Raw genomic sequence first — 22,648 nt, forward strand, 5'->3', positions numbered from 1 at the left:
TCAGGACCCACCTTAATGATGTCATTATCACTTGATTACGTCTGTAAAGACTTTATTTCTCATTTTGAAATGTATAGAAATATCAAATCACTATGCTGTGGAACAGGAACTAACATAGTGTTGTAGACCAATTATACTTCAAAAAGAAACAAACTCATAGAAAAAGAGATCAGATTTGTCATTACCAGAGGCAGGAGGTGGGAGTGGGGGGGAACTGGATGAAGGCAGTCAAAAGGTACAAACTTCCAGTTATAAGATAAATAAGTACTAGGGATATGATGTCCAACATGATAAATATAATTAAGACTGTTGTATGTTATAATGAAAATTGTTGGGAGTAAATCCTAAGAGTTCTCAGTAAAAGGAAAACATATATTCTTTCTATGTCTTTAATTTTTTATGTATATGAGATGATGGACGTTCACTAAACTCATTGTGGTCATCAGTTCATGATGTATGTAAGTCAAATCATTATGCTGTACACCTTAAACTTATATAGTGCTGTATGTCAATTATATATCAATAAAACTGGAAGAAAAAATAATAAATGTTACAATAAAATAAGATTAAAAATTCGTTCCTCCATAGAAGGCACAACACCAAGAGTGAACCCTAATGCACAGTACAGACTCTGGGCGATAATGATGTGTCCGTGTGACACATAAATCAGTTGTGACAAACATACCACCGTGGTGTGGGATGTCATTTGTAAGGGAGGGTGTGAGGGTGTGAGGATAGACAGTATATGGGAACTCTCTCTACTTTCTGCTCAGTTTTGCTGGGAATCTAAAACTGCTCTAGAAAATGAAGTTTATTAATTAAAAATAAAATTCATTCTTCAGTCCTACCAGCCACATTTCAAGGCCTCACATGTGGCCAGTGGCTACTGTATTGCCAGCGCAGACGAGGAAAGTTCTCCAGGACAGCACTGCTGCGGAAGATGAGTTCTGCAGGGTCTGAGCTGGTCTGACCCATTTTGTACAATTGTTTCCAGCATTTTCTCTCGAGGTCTAGCACTGCTTCTTCCCTCATTAACTTCTCCCCTTGTTCAGAGATTTAAAAGGTGGGCAGTGTTTGAATCCCACCCCTGCACTTCCAGGGAGTGAGTCTTTAGCTTCTGAGACTGATAACCCCCGATAAACTGGGAAGACCAATGTGACTGTCAGCTGAAAAAGTTGAAGGACCTTGAAAAAGTTCAAGGTCGAAGGTCTGCCAACTTCAACGAAAGCCAGAACAAAATTTGCCAGACCTTCACTTCCTGGCCAGACTTTTCACACTGATCATCTATCAATACGTTCTATATAATTTCCGATTTTATTTGGCTCATTTGTAACATGATGTCCTAAATTTGATTATTTCCAACACAAATTTCTGCGTGAAAACAGAGCTCTTCAAAACAGAAGGCTGCTATGTGTGGCTTTTTTTTTTTTTTTAAGCAAGTCATTTGATTTAAGGAAAAGAATTTAGCTGCGAAGTAATCACTATTTTCACTTGAGAGAATGAATTTCACTCCTCTGTCTTACAGAGAACTAACGGCCATGGAAGTGGGTCACAGAGTGGGGGAAAAAGCTCCTTTATGGAATGTTAAACATCTGTGCACAAGGCCTGGGTTCTCCGGAATAAGCAGCGTGCACCTTTCCACGCCAACAATGCTGCATAAAGGTTCCATACTGGAAAAGTTTCACATAAGCTATTAGTAACTTACAACCCAAAGAAATAAAGCATCATTTCTCCTTTTTCAAGGTAAGCTTTACCCCCTTTTATTTATAAAACATTTGGGGGATTAAGAAAAGAGCATTGTGTTTTTGGCCAGACTCTCACTGGCCTCGGGCTTCCTCCAGCACTTCGGTTTGTCCAAAGGAAACGTCTCTGGGTACCTGGGGTAAGCGGGGAGGGGGTGGAAGGTGCTCGGGGAAAACCAGACCGATCCCACCGAGAAGCATGGGAACATTTTTCAAAGAAAATTAGACACATGACCACGTATGTAGACATTTGAGCTTTTAAGTGTTGATTAAAGTAGACACAAGGTTTTACCAGTCATCTTTATCTGGGGTGGGGATGATTAAAGTTCATTCCTCTTGTGGAATCCTTTGAAGATATTTTCTCTCCCACCAAACCTGCCCATCATCTGCTCGTCCTCATCTTCCTCTCGGGCCTTCTTCATTTCTTCCTTGGCCTGTATGGCATCCATCTCCCTTTCTGGGCCCTGGAGAAAGAAACAAAGACCCCGGCAGCTGGGGATTATGCTTCCTGTGGGCTGATTGGGTGTCATCATGCAGCCTGCCCCTGCCTTCTAGAAGCCTCCACACCAGCTGGGGGTCAGCTGAAAAAGAACCCCCCAGTAATCAGGTCCCAATTCCTGGAACCTGTAAATGTAACCTTATACCTATGGGGAAAGGGTCTTTGCAGATGTGATTAAATTAAGCATGTTGAGATGAAGAATTTCTACTGGATTATCAGGTGGATGCTAAATTCTATCATAATGTTCTCATAAGAGAGGGGCAGAGGGAGATTTGACACAAACAGAGACAGAAGAGGAGAAGGACATGTGAAGATGGGAGCAAAGATTAGAAGGGTGTGGCCACAAACCAAGGAGCACCAGGACCCATCAGAAGCTGCAAGAGGCGAAGTAAGCGTTCTGCCCTAGAGCCTTTAGAGGGAGCAAGGCCCTGCTGATGCCTTGATTTCAGCCTATTGATACTGATTTTGGAATTCTGGCCTCCAGAATTGGAGAGAATACATTTGTGATGTTTTAAGCCAGCAAGTTTGTGGTGATTTGTTATGGCAGCCCCAGGAAATGAATACACCCTCCTTCTTCTATTCCCAGAGCACCTGGGCCAGTCCTTCAACCAGCTGACAAGTGATTGAGTAATGAGAAGAGGACTCAGAGCCTGAATGAGCAATTCCAGACATGTGTGATTAAAAGAAGGGTTAGATGAGTGAAGACACGTCAAGAAATTTCCCATAGTCATTCCTGAAAAAAGAGTTTAGGAAGGCTTTGCTGCAGAAATCAGATTCAAGAAGAAATGGCTCAGGACGTTCCTGGTGGTCCAGTGGGTAAGACTCTGCGCTTCCAGTTCAGGGGGCCTGGGGTTCAATCCCTGGTCAGGGAATTAGATCCCGCATGCATGCCGCAACTAAGAAGCCCGCCTGCCACAACTAAGACACAGTGCAGCCAAAATAAATAAATAAATAATTTTAAAAAAAGGAAAACAGAAGAAAGGACTCATGAGAAAATCACTTAGTGATAACCACCTTTCATCAGTGGAGGGGAAATTTCCCCCTGAAATACCTTAAAATGTTCAATATTTTTCTTTTTTTACGCGGGCCTCTCACTGCTGTGGCCTCTCCCGTTGTGGAGCACAGGCTCCGGACGTGCAGGCTCAGTGGCCATGGCTCACGGGCCCAGCCGCTCTGCGGCATGTGGGATTTTCCCGGACCGGGGCATGAACCCGTGTCCCCTGCATTGGCAGGCGGACTCTCAACCATGGCACCACCAGGGAAGCCCTCAAATTTTAAGCACCTGCTTTGCAGTTGGTCCCAGTGTGACGGACATGACATGGCAGATGCCTTATCAGTGAAAATAAAGGAATGAGGAGATTTTGATTAAAAGCAGTAAGATGTTTTGTGTATCACCCTTAATTTAAACTCACCGGCATGCAACTTAACAACCCAAAGTTTCTGGCTAAAACAGTGTGGAGGGTCCTCTAAGACCTTTTTCTCTCAGTCACGGCACTCGCAGAAGACACTGACCACTCTCTCCTTATGGGTGAGTGGCGCCACCATTTAGTTATTGGTGCTTAGCAACATGAGAAACAAAATGTTTATGCCCATTAAAAGCATACATTTTAGTGTCAATACTCTAGCTCCGAAGAGTTATAAATGAATTTGTACTGATGGAAGATATTTTATCTTCTTCATGTGAAGGCAGAGCTAAGTTTTTAAGTTGGTTTCTCAGGGTAGGGGCCTCAAAATACACACTAAAAAAAAAAAAATTACAGGAGTGCTTCACACTTGAGGGAATAGAAAGGCAAAGCACAGAGTGGTCAAGGACACTTACAATGCACTTATCTGACAAAGAACTTGACAGAATATATAAAGAACACCTACAGCTAAATAAGAAAAGGTCAAATAACCCAATGCGAAAGTGGGCAAGCGACATAAACAGGCTGTATCAACCATGTTTCTCTTGCTTTGATATCTGGGGCCTTGCTGACCCAGGAGGGATGGCCCCTCCAAGGGGGCCCATTCTGAGAGATAGTAAATGCCAAAAAGCACTCTTTTCATATGGAAACTACATTCAGAGCTCACATCCCTAATGACCTCCACTACTGGGCTCAATTCAGGGCTGATTTCTCTTTGCCTTAATTATCCCACAGCCAGGTACTAGACAACTAGTACCCCAGGGCCCACTGAAATTCTTAAAACTAGCCAATCCTAAGCCTGCTTATCCAGCTTCATCTGTTACTTCCTGAAAAAAACCAAAACAAAGTTTTTTGCCTACATCTTTCACACTCTCCCTCTGCCTCCTGACCAAACCTGGTGCTTCCCCATGTGGCCCTGAATGGCATGGTGTGGCCCCTCCTCTAGGGATCTGTGAGTAAAATAAACCATCTTTTTGAGGGAGGTCGTCTCCTGATCTGCTGGCCTCACCATATCTGAATAATAACAAAACTTACATCTTAAAACACAGGTATTTCACAGAAAAGGATCTCCAAATGGCCACAAAAGCCATGAAACAGTACCCACCTTCATTCATCATCAGGGAAATGCAAATAAAATCAGAGATACCACTACACACCTATAGAAACCCACAGTCCCCAGTGCTGGTGAGACTGGAGAGACTGAAAAACAGTGCAGCCCCTCTGGAAACAGGTTGGCAATTTCTCATAGAGTTAAAGATACACCATACAACTCAGCAACCCCCTCCTGGGTATTTACCCAAGAAAAATAAAAGCACGCGTCCACACAAAAAAACTATACACAACATTGATAGCAGCTTTGGTCATACTGTTAAAAACTGGAAACACCCCTGGGACTTCCCTGGTGGTACAGTGGTTGGGACTCCACTGCTGCCACTGCAGGAGGTGCGGCTTCGATCCCTGGTCAGGGAACTAAGATTCCGCATGCCCCATGGTGCAGCCAAAAAAAAAGAAAAAAAATTGGAAACAACTCAAATGTCCATCAGCTGGTAAGCAGATAAACTACTCAGTAATAAGAAGATACAAACTACTGAGTGAACCTCAGCAACACGGAGGAATCTTGGAGACACTACGCTTGGTGTGAGAAGCAGGCTCAAAAAGACTCCATACTATATGATTCCATTTATATGACATTCTGGAAAAGGCAAAACTATAGGGACATAAACAACAAGGACCTACTGTATAGCACAGGGGACTATATTCAATATCTTGCAATAGCCTATAATGGAAAAGAATCTGAAAAAGTATATATATATTCTGAATCTGAAAAAGAATATACATTTATAACTAAATCACTTTGCTGTACACCCGAAACTAACACAACGTTGTAAATCAACTATACTTCAAAAATACTATAAGGACGGATATCAGATCAGTGATTGCTGGAGTAGGGGAGGGCTTGGTTACAAGGAGACTTTTTGGGGTGGTGAAACTGTTGTACATCTTGATTTTTAGTGGTGGTTTCATAACTATATGTGTTTGTCAGAATTCATAGAACTGTACATTTCACAGTATGTAAATTATACTTCAATAAAACTGACTCATCAACAACAACTGACAGTAATACCTAGCATGGCCAAAGATGCGACACAACTGAAATTCTCGACGATGAGGAAGGGAATGTAAACGGGATGACACACTGAAAACATTTGTGTAAGAACTGGTGACCCAGCCTGTCCACTCCTGGGCATGTGTCCATTGACAGACATGTACAGGAATGATGGGAACAGCTTTATCCATGAGGCCACAAACTGGAAGCATCCCAAAGCTGCATCCACAGAGAATGGATACATACCTTCTGGAATATTCACAAAGGAAGAACAAGCTACTGCTGTATGCAAAAATATGAATGAACTTCACAACACTACCTGAATGAATAAATAATGGGTAGCTACATTTACATAAATTTCAAAAGGAGTCAAATCCATCTACAGTGATGGAAGTGGAACCATTATTCCTTTGGGGGTGGGTGCTTGCTGGGAGGGATCGTGAGGAGGTTCCTGGAGCTCTGGAGACCTTCTATATCTTGATCTGGGTGGGGTGTTCATTAGTAAAAATTCATCAAGCCTTTTCCTATATGTGAGACTTAAGTACAGAAATAACTGAATTATGAAAGAAAAGTTCATTGTGTTCATTGTACCTTGGTTTCACCCCAGGTGGCCTTGCCAAAATTCTCAGCGTACTCTTCATCATCTGTGATCAGGAAGTTATCGAAGATGGTTCCGGATCTCACCTGTGGATGAAAATAAGGCCTTCGTTACTGATGTGAAAAATGAAACTTTCCACAAAATAAACAGTTGTAATTTGCTCAGTACTGTAACAGTGATTAGCTGTCAATAGTAGGACATGCAGATACCCTTTTCTAGAATATCTATTCCCTCCAGGGCACTGGTTCTCAAACTTGGCTGCATATGGGGACCACCAAGAACATTTAAAAAAACTCCTGATGCCTGGTCTCACCCCCAGGGATGTTGATTTAGCTGGTCTGGGGTACCACCGGGGCACTGAGACTTTCAAGAACTCCCCAGTGACTCGAGCATTCAGCGATGTTTGAGAACCGATGCTCGAGAACCTTCCTGTGCAAAGTGTGAGCCATGAATGGGCAACATCAGCACCGCCAGGGAGTTTGCTGGGGATGCAGAACCTCAGGCTCCACCCTGGACATGCTACATCTGAATCTTCAGCCTTATCCTAAAGTTGACAGGCACCACAAGGTCAGCTCCAGACAAATTCCCAGGGAGCAGCAAGGCAGGAAGGATGTCCATTTTGTCTACGACTGTATGTCTTGGGTCCAGGTAGAGGTGCCCGGCACAAAACAGGAGCTCAAATACTAGCTATGTGAATTAAGGAGTTTAGGCTGAAGTCCAGAGTTATTAAACTAAAGCGAATTTAAAACCAAGTGACCTGCCAAAGCTCCAGTCCGATGGCACCAATGTTCTCAAATTCTGAGAGGTCATATTCCGTCAAATAATTGGTGTTTTTCATCTTCTGATGGAGCCAAACATCTTTGTCTATGCCCTCTGGTTTCAGGCCATCCTGCAACAACAAACTGTATGTGGTCGACCCTGGGGACACGGGTGCGGAGGGGGCTGGAGGGAAGAAGATGCCACGCACTTGGTATGGAGGCTTCTGCAGCATCGGCGCCTGCCAGTCCCCATCCAGTTCGCTGTTCCAGTCACTCGGCTTGCTGGCCCTGGCATCCAGAAAGTGCTTCTCCCAGTCCTTAAAATATGTGTAGGGGGAAAAAATATAGATTCTCAGATTTGAGAAAGGAAATTCTTAACTCCCGAGAGGCAGGGGCAGACCTGTGACCCTGGTTGCACTTTTCCCCGTGTTCTCCTCCATTTGATGGTCGAAGGGCTAAGTGCTGGGGTTCCCTCCCTCACCGGGGGCTTCAGGACCACACACTGCCTGCTTTTTCTCCCTAACCGCACCTATGATGACAGCACTCTTCCCATGCTGTTGAGAGGAACGGTGCTGTGGAAAACTCGAAACAGTGGCCAAAGTTAAAATGATGGGGCAAAAAGTGATGTTGGGAAGACGGGCCATATTTACTGCTGATTAGGTTAAGTCTGTACTTCTACATCATGGTCATATATGGACTGTTCCAGAGAGAGGCTGGACAACTAAGGAATGTCCCAAGATTTACCTGAGGACTGCTGGGTAGCAGGAGAAAAGCAGTTGTATTATTCAGCCCTTATATATATACTCACACTATACACATATATATATAAAACACAGGGGACTTCCCTGGTGGTCCAGTGGTAAAGAATCCGCCTTACAATGCAGGGGACGCGGGTTCAATCCCTGGTCAGGGAACTAAGATCCCACATGCCACGGGGCAACTAAGTCCATGTGCCACAACTACTGAGCTCACGTGCCTCAACTGGAGCCCATGTGCTGCAACCTAGAGAGCCCACGTGCTCTGGAACCTGCGCCCCACAGCTAGAGAGAAGCCCGCACACCACAACGAAGAGCCCACACGCCACAACTAAGACCCGATGCAGCCAAAACAGTAATAATAAATAAAATAAATAATAAATCTTAACAAATAAAACACAGGTATACATATACACATACATATATACACACATACACATATATACATATTTCTACACATGCATATATACACATGTCTATGTGAAGGTGACTTAATAGGTGTTGAATACATTTTTTTTGTTTTTTTAAATGGAGCTTTCTTTCTTTTTCTTCCTCCCTCCCTCTCTCTCTCTCTCTCTCTCTCTCTCCTTTCTTTCTTTCTTTCCCCACCACACGGCTTGCGGCTTGCAGGATTTTAGTTCTCCGACCAGGGATCCAACCCATGCCACCTGCAATGGAAGCAGTGGAGTCCTAACCATTGGACCGCCAGGGAAGTCCCAAATAAATATTTGTTGAATAAATGAATGGATGAGAAAAATTTGCTCTGGGTTAATAATAATTCAGATAAACACATCAAAGCATAAAAATGGTGTACAATGATGTTTTCTCTTTCAGAATAACTAAGAAATAGTAAAAGTGTTGCACTGAGACTGTGGCTTTTCCACGTTACTCTAGAACTTCTCAACGATGGCACATGGGAGTTAATCATCTCTCCTACTGCTCTCTGCCCCGACCCCAACTGGCAACAGGTGAGCCAGTCTTGTGTTGGGATCCAGGAAATGATTACAACTCAGTCAGTAGCCGACTCTTTATAATGAGGGTTATCAAACGGTAACACCATAAAGAACCACACTGTTTAGGAGATCACACAGAACTGAACATATGGACAGAACACGGCCAGTTTGGGAACGAGCTTTCTGAAAGGATGATTTGGCTCCTCTGGGGACCTGCCTCGTGTACACCCGGCACCAAGGCACACCTGCGCTGCTAGGATGGCATCCTTGTAGCCCAGAGGCAGCCAGGATTTCAGTCCTAAGACCCGTATCTCCTGAGCTTGGGAGACTCAGCGTCAGTTTCTTTACCATTCTGTACCTTGTTTAAAGTAAATGCTCTTTCCAGGTGAAAAACTACTTTTTTTACTTTGGTTTGAAGGTAAGAAAGGGAGAGTAAAACTTCCCGCCTTTTTTCTTTTTCTTGAGAAATGATGGGGAAGCCTTATATGATTGGGATTTTACTCTAATCTGAAGACATTCTCATTGATTGGACACATGGATTCCAAATTCATGGAAGTTTACTTTTGATCATCTATGAAAGAAAAGGGTTGCCAAATAATTTAAGTCTAAACAAGATGCCATTTTAATTTCATAATTACATTCCATCTATGATGAAGTATTTGACTATTAGACAGCAATGCCACTAGTATTTTAAGTTGCCAGAAATTAATTGTAAACATCAGTTACAGTACTCTGTTATGGCAAAGACAATTGTCTTAAGATAAATAGCTTACATTTTTGCATAATGTTTGGTGTACAAAGAAAAATGTTACAACAATGACTAACGTAAATGGAAAAAAAAAAGTAGCTTAATAGCAGGTTGAGTTCCCCAAAAGATTTCTCAACGTCCTAAGTCTCAGAATCTGGGAATGTGACCTTATTAGGAAAAAAGGGTCTTTGCAGATGTAATTAAGGTAAGGATCTCCAGACAGGTCATTCTATAATTCTGGATTATCCAGGTAGGCCCTAAATCCAATGACAAATGTCCTTATAAGAGAAAGAAGAGACACAAAAAGAATAGAAGGCTTTGTGGAAAAGGAGGCAGAGATCGGAGTGATGTGTCTACCAGCCAAGGAACGCTGGGAGTCACCAAAAGCTGGAAGAAGCGAAGGATTCTCCCCTAGACCCTTCAGACGGAGTGTGCGGCCCTGCTGATTTCTGACTTCTGGCTTCAAGAAGAACTGAAAGAATACAGCTCTGTTGTTTCAAGCCCCCAGTTTGTGGTCCTCTTTATGGCAGCCCTAGGAAACTAATATATACCTGTTACGATAATTGATTCTTGGTTGGCAGTCACAAATATGATGATCAAAAATACTTATGCTCAAATGCAGAATGACAAGAAAATCTTTTTTATAAAGGTTGCTGATACATTTTCCTTTTTTAAAAAAAACATTGGTTACAAAAACAAACCCTACTTGCTTTCATCTCAGATATTTTAACTCTTTCACAATACCTTGAAGTGTGCAGCCTGTGTGGCTGGTCTCAGCATATATGCTCTGAGGAGGGCACTTTGATTGTTGTAATGCTGTCATCATGATTCCCAGCCATGCAGCAGTTGTACGGTACTTGGGTACTTACGAACTACACTTGTACACTTTCTAGCAGTTCTGCGGGAAAAATCCACACCTGGGATTTGCCCTCTGTAGCCTGGTCCCAGTCCTTAGACTCTGCTGAAGCCTTCTCCATTTTCTTCAGTGATGTGAGCTGCCAGTCATACTCTATGCTGCCGGATTCAATCGACTGACCATCAATTTTCACTTCGTAAGTGAGGTCTGGTCTTAAAATCAGAGTGTAGAGGTGTGTGAAGCCATCAACCTGAATGTTTTGGGGCAGAAAAGGAAAAGAATGAGACCCTTAACGTTTCAAGGCAGGTCTAGATATGCAGCATAAATCGTCATGGGTCAAAGCCTTGTTGTAAACAGAAGGCAGAGACGTTCTAGAAATAGGGGTTGACTTGACAATGAAAGGGTGTCCTACAGAAGACTCACCCCTTTGTAGAATACTTCCTCACTACTGGCAGCCTTCTCTTGAGTGGCTGATTCTCTTTTGTGCAAAGACAATGGCTTTCACCTATAATCCCCCAGGCAGTTATGATGGGGTGATTGGTGTAAACCGAGGGACCGGTGCATTGTTGGACTTAAGAAAAGTTATATGCAAAACAACTTCTGGCTCTGCATTCTGAAAGACACCAAATGAAGCCCACTCTATTTCTCAACACAAGGGAGAATTTTTAACTCTCTGTGTTGTCCAACAATTTAAGCTTGGGGAGGGCAGGCCTGGTGCGCCTTTTGGTCATGGTTAAAGCCCCAGGCTGGACACAAGGAAAGCATTTAACATTCAATAAAGGAGGGCTGGGGACTTCCCTGGTGGTCCAGTGGTTAAGACTCCACGCTTCCACTGCAGGGGGCACGGGTTGGATCCCTGGTTGGGGAACTAAGATCCTACATGCCACACAGTGTGGCCAAAAATAAATAAATAAAATAAAAAATAAAGGAGGGAGGGAAGGTGGATGGGAGGGTGTCTGGGGAGGCTGGGGGTGACCAGGACGTATCTGACTGTCAGCAGCAGAGGGGACCCCTGCACCATACCCCAACAGCAGCAGCATCACTGGGGGAACATGGGCAATGCCCATTCCCAGGTCAGCCCCGAACTGCTGCATCCGAGCCTCGTGGACCCTCTGGCCACTTTCATAGGCCCTCCAGTGTCTCTGACGCGGCTCAAGTTTGGGAACCACTGCCCCAGTATAAAGGCTCTGTCAGGAGGAGTCTCTCCCTGCTAAGAACCCAATCAAAACATCTTTTCAGCACCCCTCTGCTCTGCCACAGCGCAGACAATGACTCTGTCCCGGGACCAGTATTACAGCCTACTCTGTGTCCCCCTCAACCCTTGTAGCCCGCCGTGACAGCTGAGTACACAATTCTCCAAACGCTTCCCCTGCTCTCTGCCTGCCTTTGTCTCCACTTGTCTTTTTTAATTTAGACTTTGGGCTTGCTGGCCCCATGGCTGGCACCCTCTGGGATTTGTCCACCGGCCCAGAGCCTCCTGAGGGGTAACATCGACACCCACACATATGCAAACAGCTCCAAGCCAACATCTTTAATCCCAACCATCAGCCGAGTTTCAGACCCAAAGTTTCCAACGATTTATTCGACACCTCTACCTCGATGGCTGCCTGGATTTCACAACCAACTGTTCTAAACATGACCCCTGAGTCTGCCCTGACCCCTTTCTTGGCCTTTATTTCCCCTCCTATTTAACGGCAACGCCACTGACAGTCATCATCCATACCCTCAGCACCCAGAATCCAAACATCATCAAGACGTGTAGACCCTACACCTGAATCATCTGTCAAAACGCCCCCGTGTTCTGCATCCCACTGAAGCCTTGACCTAACAATCTCACCCATCTCCCTGTCTGTTGATCGCCACCCCTTCCTCCCTAGAACATCGGAGGTTTTTTTTTTTTTGGCTGTGTCGGGTCTTAGTTGCAGAGTGCGGGCTCTTCCTTGCCGCGGGCAGGCTTCTTTCTAGTTGTGGCATGCTGGTTTTCACTTCGCTAGTTGTGGCACTCAGGCTCCAGGGTGCGTGGGCTCTGTAGTTGTGGTGCGCGGGTTCTAGAGTGCATGGGCTCTGTAGTTTGCAGCACACAGGCTCTCTAGTTGAGGCTTGTGAGCTCAGTAGTTGTGGCGTGCGGGCTTAGTTGCCCCCGCAGCATGTGGGATCTTAGTTCCCTGACCAGGGACCGAACCTGTGTCCCCTGCATTGGAAGGTGGATTCTCTACCACTGGACCACCAGAGAAATACCTTTTTTTTTTTTTTTTTTGGTAGGTCTTTTTTCTTTCCATCCTCTTTTGTTCTCTTCTCTTGTGGTTTGATGACCATCTTCAGTGTTGTGCTTGGGTTGCTTTTTCTTTTTTGTGTGTGTATCTATTGTAGTTTGGGGGTTTGTTGTTCCCATGAGGTTTTGATATAGCAGACTATACATGTACAAGGTTGTTTTAAGTTTCTAGTCTCTTTCCTGCCTAGAGGAGTTCCTTTAGCATTTGTTGCAAAGCTGGTCTGGTGGTGCTGAATTCTCTTAGCTTCTGCTTGTCTGTAAAGCTTTTGATTTCTCCGTCAAATCTGAATGAGAGCCTTGCTGGGTAGAGTGTTCCTGGTTGTAGGTTCTTCCCTTTCATCACTTTAAATATATCGTGCCACTCCCTTCTGGCTTGCAGAGTTTCTGCTGAGAAATCAGCTGTTAACCTTATGGGAGTTCCCTGGTGTGTTATTTGTCATTTTTCCCTTGTTGCTTTTAATCATTTTTCTCTGTCTTTAATTTTTGTCAATTTAATTACTATGTGTCTCAGTGTGTTTCTCCTTGGGTTTATCCTGCCTGGGACACTCTGCACTTCCTGGACTTGGGTGGCTATTTCCTTTCCCAGGTTAGGGCAGTTTTCAACTATAATCTCTTCAAATATTTTCTCGGGTCCTTTCTCTCTCTCTCCTCCTTCTGGGACCCCTATAATGTGAATGTTGGTGCATTTAACATTGTTCCAGAAGTCTCTTAGGCTGTCTTCATTTCTTTTCATTCTTTTTTCTTTATTCTGTTCTGCAGCAGTGATTTCCACCATTCTGTCTTCCAGGTCACTTATCCATTCTTCTCCCTCAGTTATTCTGCTATCAATTCCTTCTGGTGTATTTTTCATTTCATTTATTGTATTGTTCATCTTTGTTTGTTCTTTAATTCTTCTAGTTCTGTGTTAAACATTTCTTGCATCTTCTCAATCCTTGCCTCCATTCTTTTTCAAAGGTCCTGGATCATCTTCACTATCATTATTCTGAATTCTTTTTCTGGAATTTAGTTGTTTTTCTGGGGGTTTATCTTGTTCCTTCATCTGGGACATAATCCTCTGCATTTTCATTTCATCTATCTTTCTGTGATTGTGGTTTTCCTTCGGCAGGCTGCAGGATTGTAGTTCTTCTTGTGTCTGCTGTCTGCCCTCTGGTGGTTGAGGCTATCTAAGAGGCTCGTGCAAGCTTCCTGATGGGAGGGACTGGTGATGGGTAGAGCTGGGTGTTGCTCTGGTGGGCAGAGCTCAGTAAAACTTTAATCCACTTGTCTGCTGATGGGTGGGGGTGTGTTCCCTCGCTGTTGGTTGTTTGGCCTGAGTAGGCTCTTTGGTGGGGCTAATGGAGGACCCTGGGAGGGCTTACGCCAATGAGTACTTCCCATAACTTCTGCTGCCAGTGTCCTTGTCCCTGCAGTGAGCCACAGCCGCCCACCCCCTCCTCTGCAGAAGACCAAGCAACATTAGCAGGTAGGTCTGGTTCAGTCTCCTATGGGGTCACTGCTCCTTCCCCTGGGTCCTGGTGCGCACAAGACTTTGTGTGTGCCCTCTAAGAGTGGAGTCTCTGTTTCCCCCAGTCTTGTTGAAGTCCTGCAGTCAAATCCCACTAGCTTTCAAAGTCCGATTCTCTGGGGATTCCTCCTCCTGTTGCCAGACCCCCAGGTTGGGAAGTCTAACATGGGGCTCAGAACCTTCACTCCAGTGGTGAACTTCTGTGGTATAATTGTTCTCCAGTTTGTGAGTTGCCGACCCAGCAGTTAGGGGATTTGATTTTATTGTGATTGCCGCCCTCCTACCATCTCATTGTGGCTTCTCCTTTGGCTTTGGATGTGGGGTATCTTTTTTGGTGAGTTCCAGTGTCTTCCTGTCGATGATTGTTCGGCAGTTAGTGGTGATGCCAGTGTTCTCGCAAGACGGAGTGAGCGCACATCCATCTACTCTGCTATCTTGAACCAATCTCCTGAGGTATTTTTTGTAACAATGCAGGCCAGACCTCCTCCTTGAAAATCCTTGAGGGCTGACCACTGCGTTTCTTTTACAGCATTGCAGAGTGAATCGGAGCCCCAAGAAGATAACCTTGCTCCTCACTGAGGAGTCCGTGATGCTGACTAGCTGCTATGATCCAAGGCTCCAAGGCTCCTTCAGCAGACTTGTCTCTTATTTTTCTAACAGGCTGCAGAAATACCAATACCTGTCTGAGGGAGTTGTGGGCCTGCCAGCGCCACTCAGGGCCCCGCAGGCTTGCTGCCCGCAGGTGACCGAGCTCTGGCCTCCCAGGCACAGTCCAGGCCAGACCTCACAGCCTCCATCTGGTAGTGTCATCCCCTTTCTCTCCTGCATGCCTGAGCTGCAACTGAACAAATGCTCGGGAATCATATCATGAAGACTGGTCCTCTAGTCCAACACTAAGGTGGAGGAGGAAGACTTGGATTTTGAGCTGCCCTCCACGCTCAAGGGAGGGGTGTCAGGCCTCAGAGTACATGGGGGACCTGCTGATCCTTTAGAACCATCAAGTCAGCAGGCAGGACCCGGCGAGAAACCATGCTGCCAACAGAGACTCACTGGGGCTTTGTGAGGGTGCCGAGCGCCCCCTGCTCAGGTCGAGACTGAATAAAGGACAGTTACGGATGCTCCCGCTCCTTGCTGTCAATGATCTTGAAATACACTGGCCTCCTGCCCAGATTCACAGAGGCTATGGGTGCTGGGTATGCCTCAGGGGACAGGTCCCTGCTTCCTGGTGCTTACCTTCAAAGTGTGGGGGGATGAGCTTTAGGGAGTGTACTTCCCCTTCACAGGCCCACACACCAGGGACTTAATGCAGGCTGCCTCTTTGGAGAAGCCCTGGGTAGGGCCATTGAGTTATAAACAGGCCCTAAGACCTAAAATGTCATTTCCACAGGATCCCCTGGGTAAAAATGTAAAGCACGTATGCATTCATTTTAGAAATATTCCCATTTTAAATTGTTTTTGGTATTTTGAAGATTAATTTCACCAGAATTTTCTTTCACCCTGAATATTTCATTCCTTACTGATGTGGGTATAGCTGAAATGTGAGCATCCTGTTGTAACCCTTATGGGGCATTTTATAAATCAGTGTCATGGCTCACAGTGAGAAGTGTACCCTCCCGGTGGGTAAAAACTTTGGAAACCAAACCAATCAAAGGCCTGCTAAACTGGAAAGCAGGGACAGGACAGACAAGGCCCATCCATAGTTCACTTAAATATTTCAAGGTCAAAACTATTTTCTATAAACTTACGTTATTATCTGGCAAGAGTTAACATGATCACTGATTTGAATATGAAAGAATTTACCTTACACCTGATTGATTTCTTGTTTGAGTGATACTGATTCTTGAAATGTAAAATAACATGAACTTTCTTGACATCAAATCCACAAATATCGGGTCCTACAAAAAAAAATATTAACTGCTCTCAATTTCCTTCTGTCATGCATCACCACAGGATATCCCCAACCATTCTCCTGAAATAATATACAAGGCACAGGAAGCTTACATGTCTGGGAATAATCAGATGTTCTTGTGGAGATATTTAAATGGATGGTGACACTCAGTTCGGGTCACGGTCAGTGCAGCCACTTTGGATTGGAGTGTAAGCCAGAATGTGAGGAAGAGAAGGAAGGTCTAACAACACTCTAGTAAGCGTCCTCCCATGTGCTGTCTGAGCCTCAGGCCCTCACTCTGAAGCTCTGACCAAGGCTCCTGTACCCATAGGAGGGCTTCAGAGCTGGACTGACTGGCTCTGATCGCAGTTCTCCTTCGCTGTTGAGATATATTTGCAACTAACCTATTCACCTCCCATGCCTCAGTGTCCTGGTCTGCAAAATAGGGGTGTTAATCTTGACTTCACAAAGCTATTGCGCCAGTTCAAGGGCCCAATGTATGTAAAGCGTTTAGTACGGCAGTGCTCAATATTCGTTGTTATTACTGTTACGCTCGACGTCACGCATACGTATATATAAATATATATTCTTAAAGGTAACACCACATCCTAAGCAGAAAAGAGGGTACAATCAGTACGTAAGTTCCAATGAACGGTGAAGTTTATAAAGAGCTCTATTCAAAGTTAATGAGTTTTGCTTTTGACAACATTCAACACCCATTTATGATAAAAACCCTCCAGAAAGTAGGCATAGAGGGAACTTCCCTCAACATAATAAAGGCCATAGATGACAAACCCACAGCCAACGTCGTTCTCAATGGAGAAAAACACCAGAGATAAACTCATGCACATATGTTCACCTTATTTTCGATAAAGGAGGCAAGAATATACTATGGAGAAAAGACAGCCTCTTCAATAAGTGGTGCTGGGAAAACTGAACAGCTACATGTAAAAGAATGAAATTAGAACACTCCTTAAGACAAATGGGAGAAAATATTTGCAAATGAAGCAACTGACAACGGATTAATCTCCAAAATTTACAAACAGCTCATGCAGCTCAATATCAGAAAAACAAACAACCCAATCCAAAAATGGGCAGAAGACCTAAACAGACACTTCTCCAGAGAAGATATACAGATGGCCAAGAAACACATGAAAGAGTGCTCAACATCACTAATCATTAGAGAAATGCAAATCAAAACTGCAATGAGTTATTACCTCACACCAGTCAGAATGGCCATCATCAAAAAATCTACAAACAATAAATGCTGGAGAGGGTGTGGAGAAAAGGGAACCCTTTTGCACTGTTGGTGGGAATGTAAATTGATACAGGCACTATGGAGAACAGTATGGAGGTTCCTTAAAAAACTAAAAATAGGGCTTCCCTGGTGGCACAATGGTTGGGAGTCCACCTACCGATGCAGGGGACACGGGTTTGTGCCCCAGTCCGGGAAGATCCCACATGCCGTGGAGTGGCTGGGCCTGTGAGCCATGGCTGCTGAGCCTGCGCGTCCGGAGCCTGTGCTCCACAACGGGAGAGGCCACAACAGTGAGAGGCCCGCGTACCGCAAAAAAACACAAAAAACAAAAACAAAAAAACCCTAAAATTAGAGCTACCATACAACACAGCAATCTCACTACTGGGCATATACCCTGAGAAAACCATAATTCAAAAAGAGTCATGTACCACAATGTTCATTGCAGCTCTATTTACTATAGCCAGGATATAAAAGCAACCTAAGTGTCCATCGACAGGTGAATGGATAAAGGAGATGTGGCACATATATACAATGGAATATTACTCAGTCATAAAAAGAAACAAAATTGAGTTATTTGTAGTGAGGTGGATGGACCTACAGTCTGTCATACAGAGTGAATTAAGTCAGAAAGAGAAAAACAAATAGCGTATGCTAACACACATATATGGAATCTGAAAAAAAAAAAGGTTCTGAAGAACCTAGAGGCAGGACAGGAATAAAGTTGCAGACATAGAAAATGGACTTGAGAACACGGGGAGGAGGAAGGCTAAGCTGGGAAGAAGTGAGAGAGTGGCATGGACATATATACACTACCAAATGTAAAATACACAGCTAGTGGGAAGCAGCTGCATAGCACAGGGAGATCAGCTCCGTGCCTTGTGACCTCCTAGAGGGGTGGGATAGGGAGGGTGGGAGGGAGATGCAAGAGGGAGGAGATATGGGGATATATGTATATGTATATGTATAGTTGATTTACTTTGTTATAAAGCAGTAAGTAACACACCATTGTAAAGCAATTATACCCCAACAAAGATGTTAAAAAAAAAAGTTAACGATTTTTAAATTGCCACGTAAGTTTCAGTCACTAAGGAAATGGAATGCTGTAGGACACTGTATTCCCGGCTCAGAGACAAAGAAGTTCTGAATATTCTAAGCAAGGTTTACAGGAGGGATCTGGAAAATCTGTGAAACCTTCCGAGACTGTTTGGAATTACCCTGCTGCGGCTTCATTGACTTTAAGCCATAGGAATGTACTAAAGTATCTGCGTGTCTTTCTGTCTCAGACAGAATTCCACCACATCCACTGACCCAGGCCTGCACCCACCCCTGTGAACAAACCCTGTGTAAACACAAGCAGATGACTGTGACTTCTTCTAGAACTTGCAGTGATGAACCTCCAGATTAAATAAGAGAGATCTAGGCTGCACATAATTACTTAAAGAATATTATGAATTTGCCAGAGTAGATGCGACGTTTTACTTGGAAATACCATCTACGGAACCGACAAAGAACACCACATCTATCTCCTGGTTGAGTTCCCGGAGGACGCGTGGTTTATGTAATTTCCTTTTTTGTCACTACTGGAAAACATTCCAGTTCAATTTTTTAAAACAAAAGCTATGTAAACTATTTGTATGAAAGTCTATTATCTCAGGATTGAAACATGAAATTTATTTTTCCTTCGAAATTGGTCAGAATTTTCCTCTCTATTCCTAAGCACCTACACACTTTTAATATTAAATTCAGCTTCAGAATGTGCCCAGATCTGACTAGAAAAATCTGGACATCTTCCATTAACAGCAATCATAAAATAGTTATGCAGTAATGGAGTTTTGTGAAGAATGGGGTAGGTAGATGGGCTCTGAAATTGGGCTGACCTGACTTTGGGCAAGTATTTTCATCTTTCTGACCCTCAGTTTCCTTATTTGCAAAATGGGGGCTGTGTTACCCATTTCCTAGGGTTTTACACATAATCTAAGATTGCATGGGTAAGGCCCCTGGCAAGGGCCCAATAAAACATATTTCTCTTTTCCTCTTCAACACTAGCAAGCTGCTCTCAAACCAAAGGAAAGAGCTGAGAAATCACAGGAAGTGTTCTAATAGTGACACAATGGGTTTGGGTAAAATGTAACTGATTTTGAGTTAAAAGCAAAATAATGCGGAAAATTTAAATATATATATTTTTTACTCCAACATATGCTGCTTTGCAATTTAAATGTAGCAGACATGCTGTGTATATTTTAAAGTAGTATTCTGGTGGATATTTGTGGTTATCTTGTTTACTAAATCTAACTAAATCAAATCTTTGTGAAATCATCTCTAATTCAATAGGTATTACTTTTTTGCCAGATATCTCTGCCATCCTGTTTTAAGAGAATAATAACCATAACCAAAACATTTAAATTTATTTTTAAATCTAAATAAAGACCTTTTCCATTCCAGATTTTAAATTCAAGAGTAAATGTGAGGGTCTTCCCTGGTGGTGCAGTGGTTAGGAGTCCGCCTGCCAGTGCAGGGGACACAGGTTTGAGCCGTGGTCCGGGAGGATCCCACATGCCGCGGAGCAACTAAGCCTGTGTGCCACAACTACTGAGCCTGTCCTCTAGAGCCCAAGCCACAACTACTGAGCCCACATGCGGTGACTACTGAAGCCCACGGGCCTAGAGCCTGTGCTCTGTAACAAGAAAAGCCACCGCAATGAGAAGCAAACGTACCATAATGAAGAGTAGCCACCCCCCGCTGCAACTAGAGAAAGCCCGCACACAGCAATGAAGACCCAATACAGCCATAAATAAATAAATAAATATTTTAAAAAAGAGTAAATGTGAGGCGTGGTAGGTAGAGAGAACTCTGGGCAGGGAGTCGGGGAGTGCACAATCTGTGGAAACTTTAGATCAATTTAATGCTGTGTCCTTGGAGAAGTTGCCTCACTCTCCAAAATGACAGAGCAGAATTAGATCTAAATCTAATAAGTAATCTAATATGTAATAAAATAATATTCTTTTTACTTCTACAATAACATTAAGACCAGCTGTATATAAATATAAGGACAGCATAACTAGGTGTCTGAAGCCTGATCCTGATCACGAAAAAATTTAAAATAAGCATGGGAAAACGTCACATGAGAGAAAATAATTTAAAAAAATAAGTCCCCAAATCTGGATTATGGATGGATATTTTAAAAATACATTTTCATCCTTAAAGCTTTTTCTTTTCCACCTTTTTTTTTATTGTGGCAAAATACGTACAACACAAAATTTACCATCTTAGCCATTTTTAGTGTACAGTTCAGTGGTATTAAACACATTCACAGTGTTAGGCAACCATCACCACCATCAATCCCCATAACATTTTTCATTTTGTAAAACTGAAACTCTATACCCATTAAGCAATAACTCTCCATCTTTCCTTCTCCCCAGTCCCAGGCAACCACCATTCTACTTTCTACCTCTATGAGTTTGACTACTCTAAGTATCTTCCACCAAAGGGGAAATCACAGGCTCGGAGGGGCAGGTACTTAGAGAATCCATCTTCCTGAGTCACCTCTGAGCAAACCCTACTTTCAAGTCCCTGGATATCCTGTCTCACTTCAGCTTTAGTGTGAACAGGATGTGTAAGACATGGGGACACTGAAATGGGAGGGCAGGACAGTGCCACCAAAATAGTGCCCCAGCGCGGCTCACCGAATGACCTGCCGACACCAAGGCTGTCCTGGGGAGTTTGCTGCTGCCTGAACGTGGTTCTGGCAAAGAAAGAGGCGAGATGGGCTTTTAGGCTGTGACAGCATTAAAAATCATCAGCCATGGAGTTCCTCTGTCATGCAATTCCCAAACCCTTTTAATTTATTGAGGCAAAATTCACATCACATAAAATCAACCATTTTATTTATTTATTTTCTTTCTTTCTTTTTCTCTCTTTTTTTGGTTACAGCGCACAACTTGCGGAATCTTAGTTCCTCAACCAGGGATGGAACCTGGACCCTTGGTAGTAAAAGCGCAGTCCTAACCACTGGACCACCAAGGAATTACCTCTTAAAAAAAAAATATATATATATATAGTTTAATTTTTATTTTATATTGGAGTATATTTGATTTACAATGTTGTGTTAGTTTCAGGTGTACAGCAAAGTGATTCAGTTATACATATATCTACTCTTTTTCAGATTATTTTCCCATATAGGTTATTACAGAGTATTGAGTAGCGTTCCCTGTGCTATACAGTACATCCTTGTTGATTATCTAAAAACCAACCATTTTATTTATTTATTTTTATTTATTTATTTTTGGCTGTGTTGGGTCTTCATTGCAGTGCCCTGACTTTCTCTAGTTGTGGCGAGTAAAGGCTACTCTTTGTTGTGTCGCACGGGCTTCTCATTGCGGTGGCTTCTCTTGTTGCAGAACACAGGCTCTAGGCGCGCAGGCTTCAGTAGTTGTGGCATATGGGCTCAGTAATTGTGGCTCACAGGCTCTAGAGCACAGGCTCAGTAGTTGTGGTGCATGGGCTTAGTTGCTCTGTGGCATGTAGGATCTTCCCGGATCAGGGATCAAATCCGTGTCCCCTGCATTGGCAGGTGGATTCCCAACCACTGTGCCACCAGGGAAGTCCCAGTTATTGAAATTTTGATAGGGATTGGACTGAATTGCTTTGGAACTTGTAGATTGCTTTGGGTAGTATTGACATTTTAACAATATTAAGTCTTCCAATCCACAAACATAGGATGTATTCCCATTTATTTATGTCTTAATTTCTTCCAGCAATAGTGTATAGTTTTCATTAGACAAGTCTCTCACTTCCTTGGTTAAGATGATTACTAAGTATTTTACTCCTTTGGATGTCATTGTAAATGACATTGTTTTTGTAATTTCCTTTTCAGATCATTCATTGTGTATAGGAATGCAATTGTTTTTGGTTTTGTTTTTTAACATGCTGACTTTGTATCCTGTTACTTTGCTGAATTCATTCATTAGTTCTAATAGGGTTTTTCTGTGCAAGCTTTAGGGTTTCTACATATCATATCATCTGCAAACAGATACTTTTACTTCTTCTGTTCCAATTTCTTTTCTTTTTCTTGCCTAATTGCTCTGGCTAAAACTTCCAGTACTATGTTGAATAGAAGTGGGAAAACAGGCATCCTTGCCTTGTTCAGATCTTAGAGGAAACACTTTGAGTTTTTCTGAGTATGTTCACTGTGGGGTTTTCATATATGCCTTTTATTACATTGAATTAGTTTCCTTTTATTCCTAGTTTGTTGAGTGTTTTTTTTTTACCATGAAAAGGTGTTGAATTTTGTCAAATGCTTTTTCTGCA

At 43.3% G+C, this 22,648-nt stretch overlaps 1 protein-coding gene across 1 annotated transcript in view; it reads right to left on the reverse strand.

Annotated features, from left to right (window-relative positions):
• Positions 1–2,053: 2,053 nt before the first annotated feature.
• CALR3 (calreticulin 3) overlaps positions 2,054–22,648 on the reverse strand; it is a 29,702-nt gene continuing 9,107 nt past the window's right edge. The window contains exons 4-9 of the mRNA XM_024767534.1: positions 15,996–16,090; positions 10,481–10,669; positions 7,317–7,424; positions 7,107–7,238; positions 6,343–6,435; positions 2,054–2,206 (exon numbers count right to left, since the gene is read on the reverse strand). Coding sequence (XP_024623302.1) covers positions 2,063–2,206; positions 6,343–6,435; positions 7,107–7,238; positions 7,317–7,424; positions 10,481–10,669; positions 15,996–16,090 — 761 coding nt within the window. The 3' untranslated portion in view covers positions 2,054–2,062. The remainder of the gene's footprint in view (positions 2,207–6,342; positions 6,436–7,106; positions 7,239–7,316; positions 7,425–10,480; positions 10,670–15,995; positions 16,091–22,648) is intronic.

Source organism: Neophocaena asiaeorientalis, unplaced genomic scaffold (assembly GCF_003031525.2).
Source record: "Neophocaena asiaeorientalis asiaeorientalis breed wild unplaced genomic scaffold, Neophocaena_asiaeorientalis_V1.1 scaffold87, whole genome shotgun sequence".
Taxonomy (NCBI): domain Eukaryota; kingdom Metazoa; phylum Chordata; class Mammalia; order Artiodactyla; family Phocoenidae; genus Neophocaena; species Neophocaena asiaeorientalis.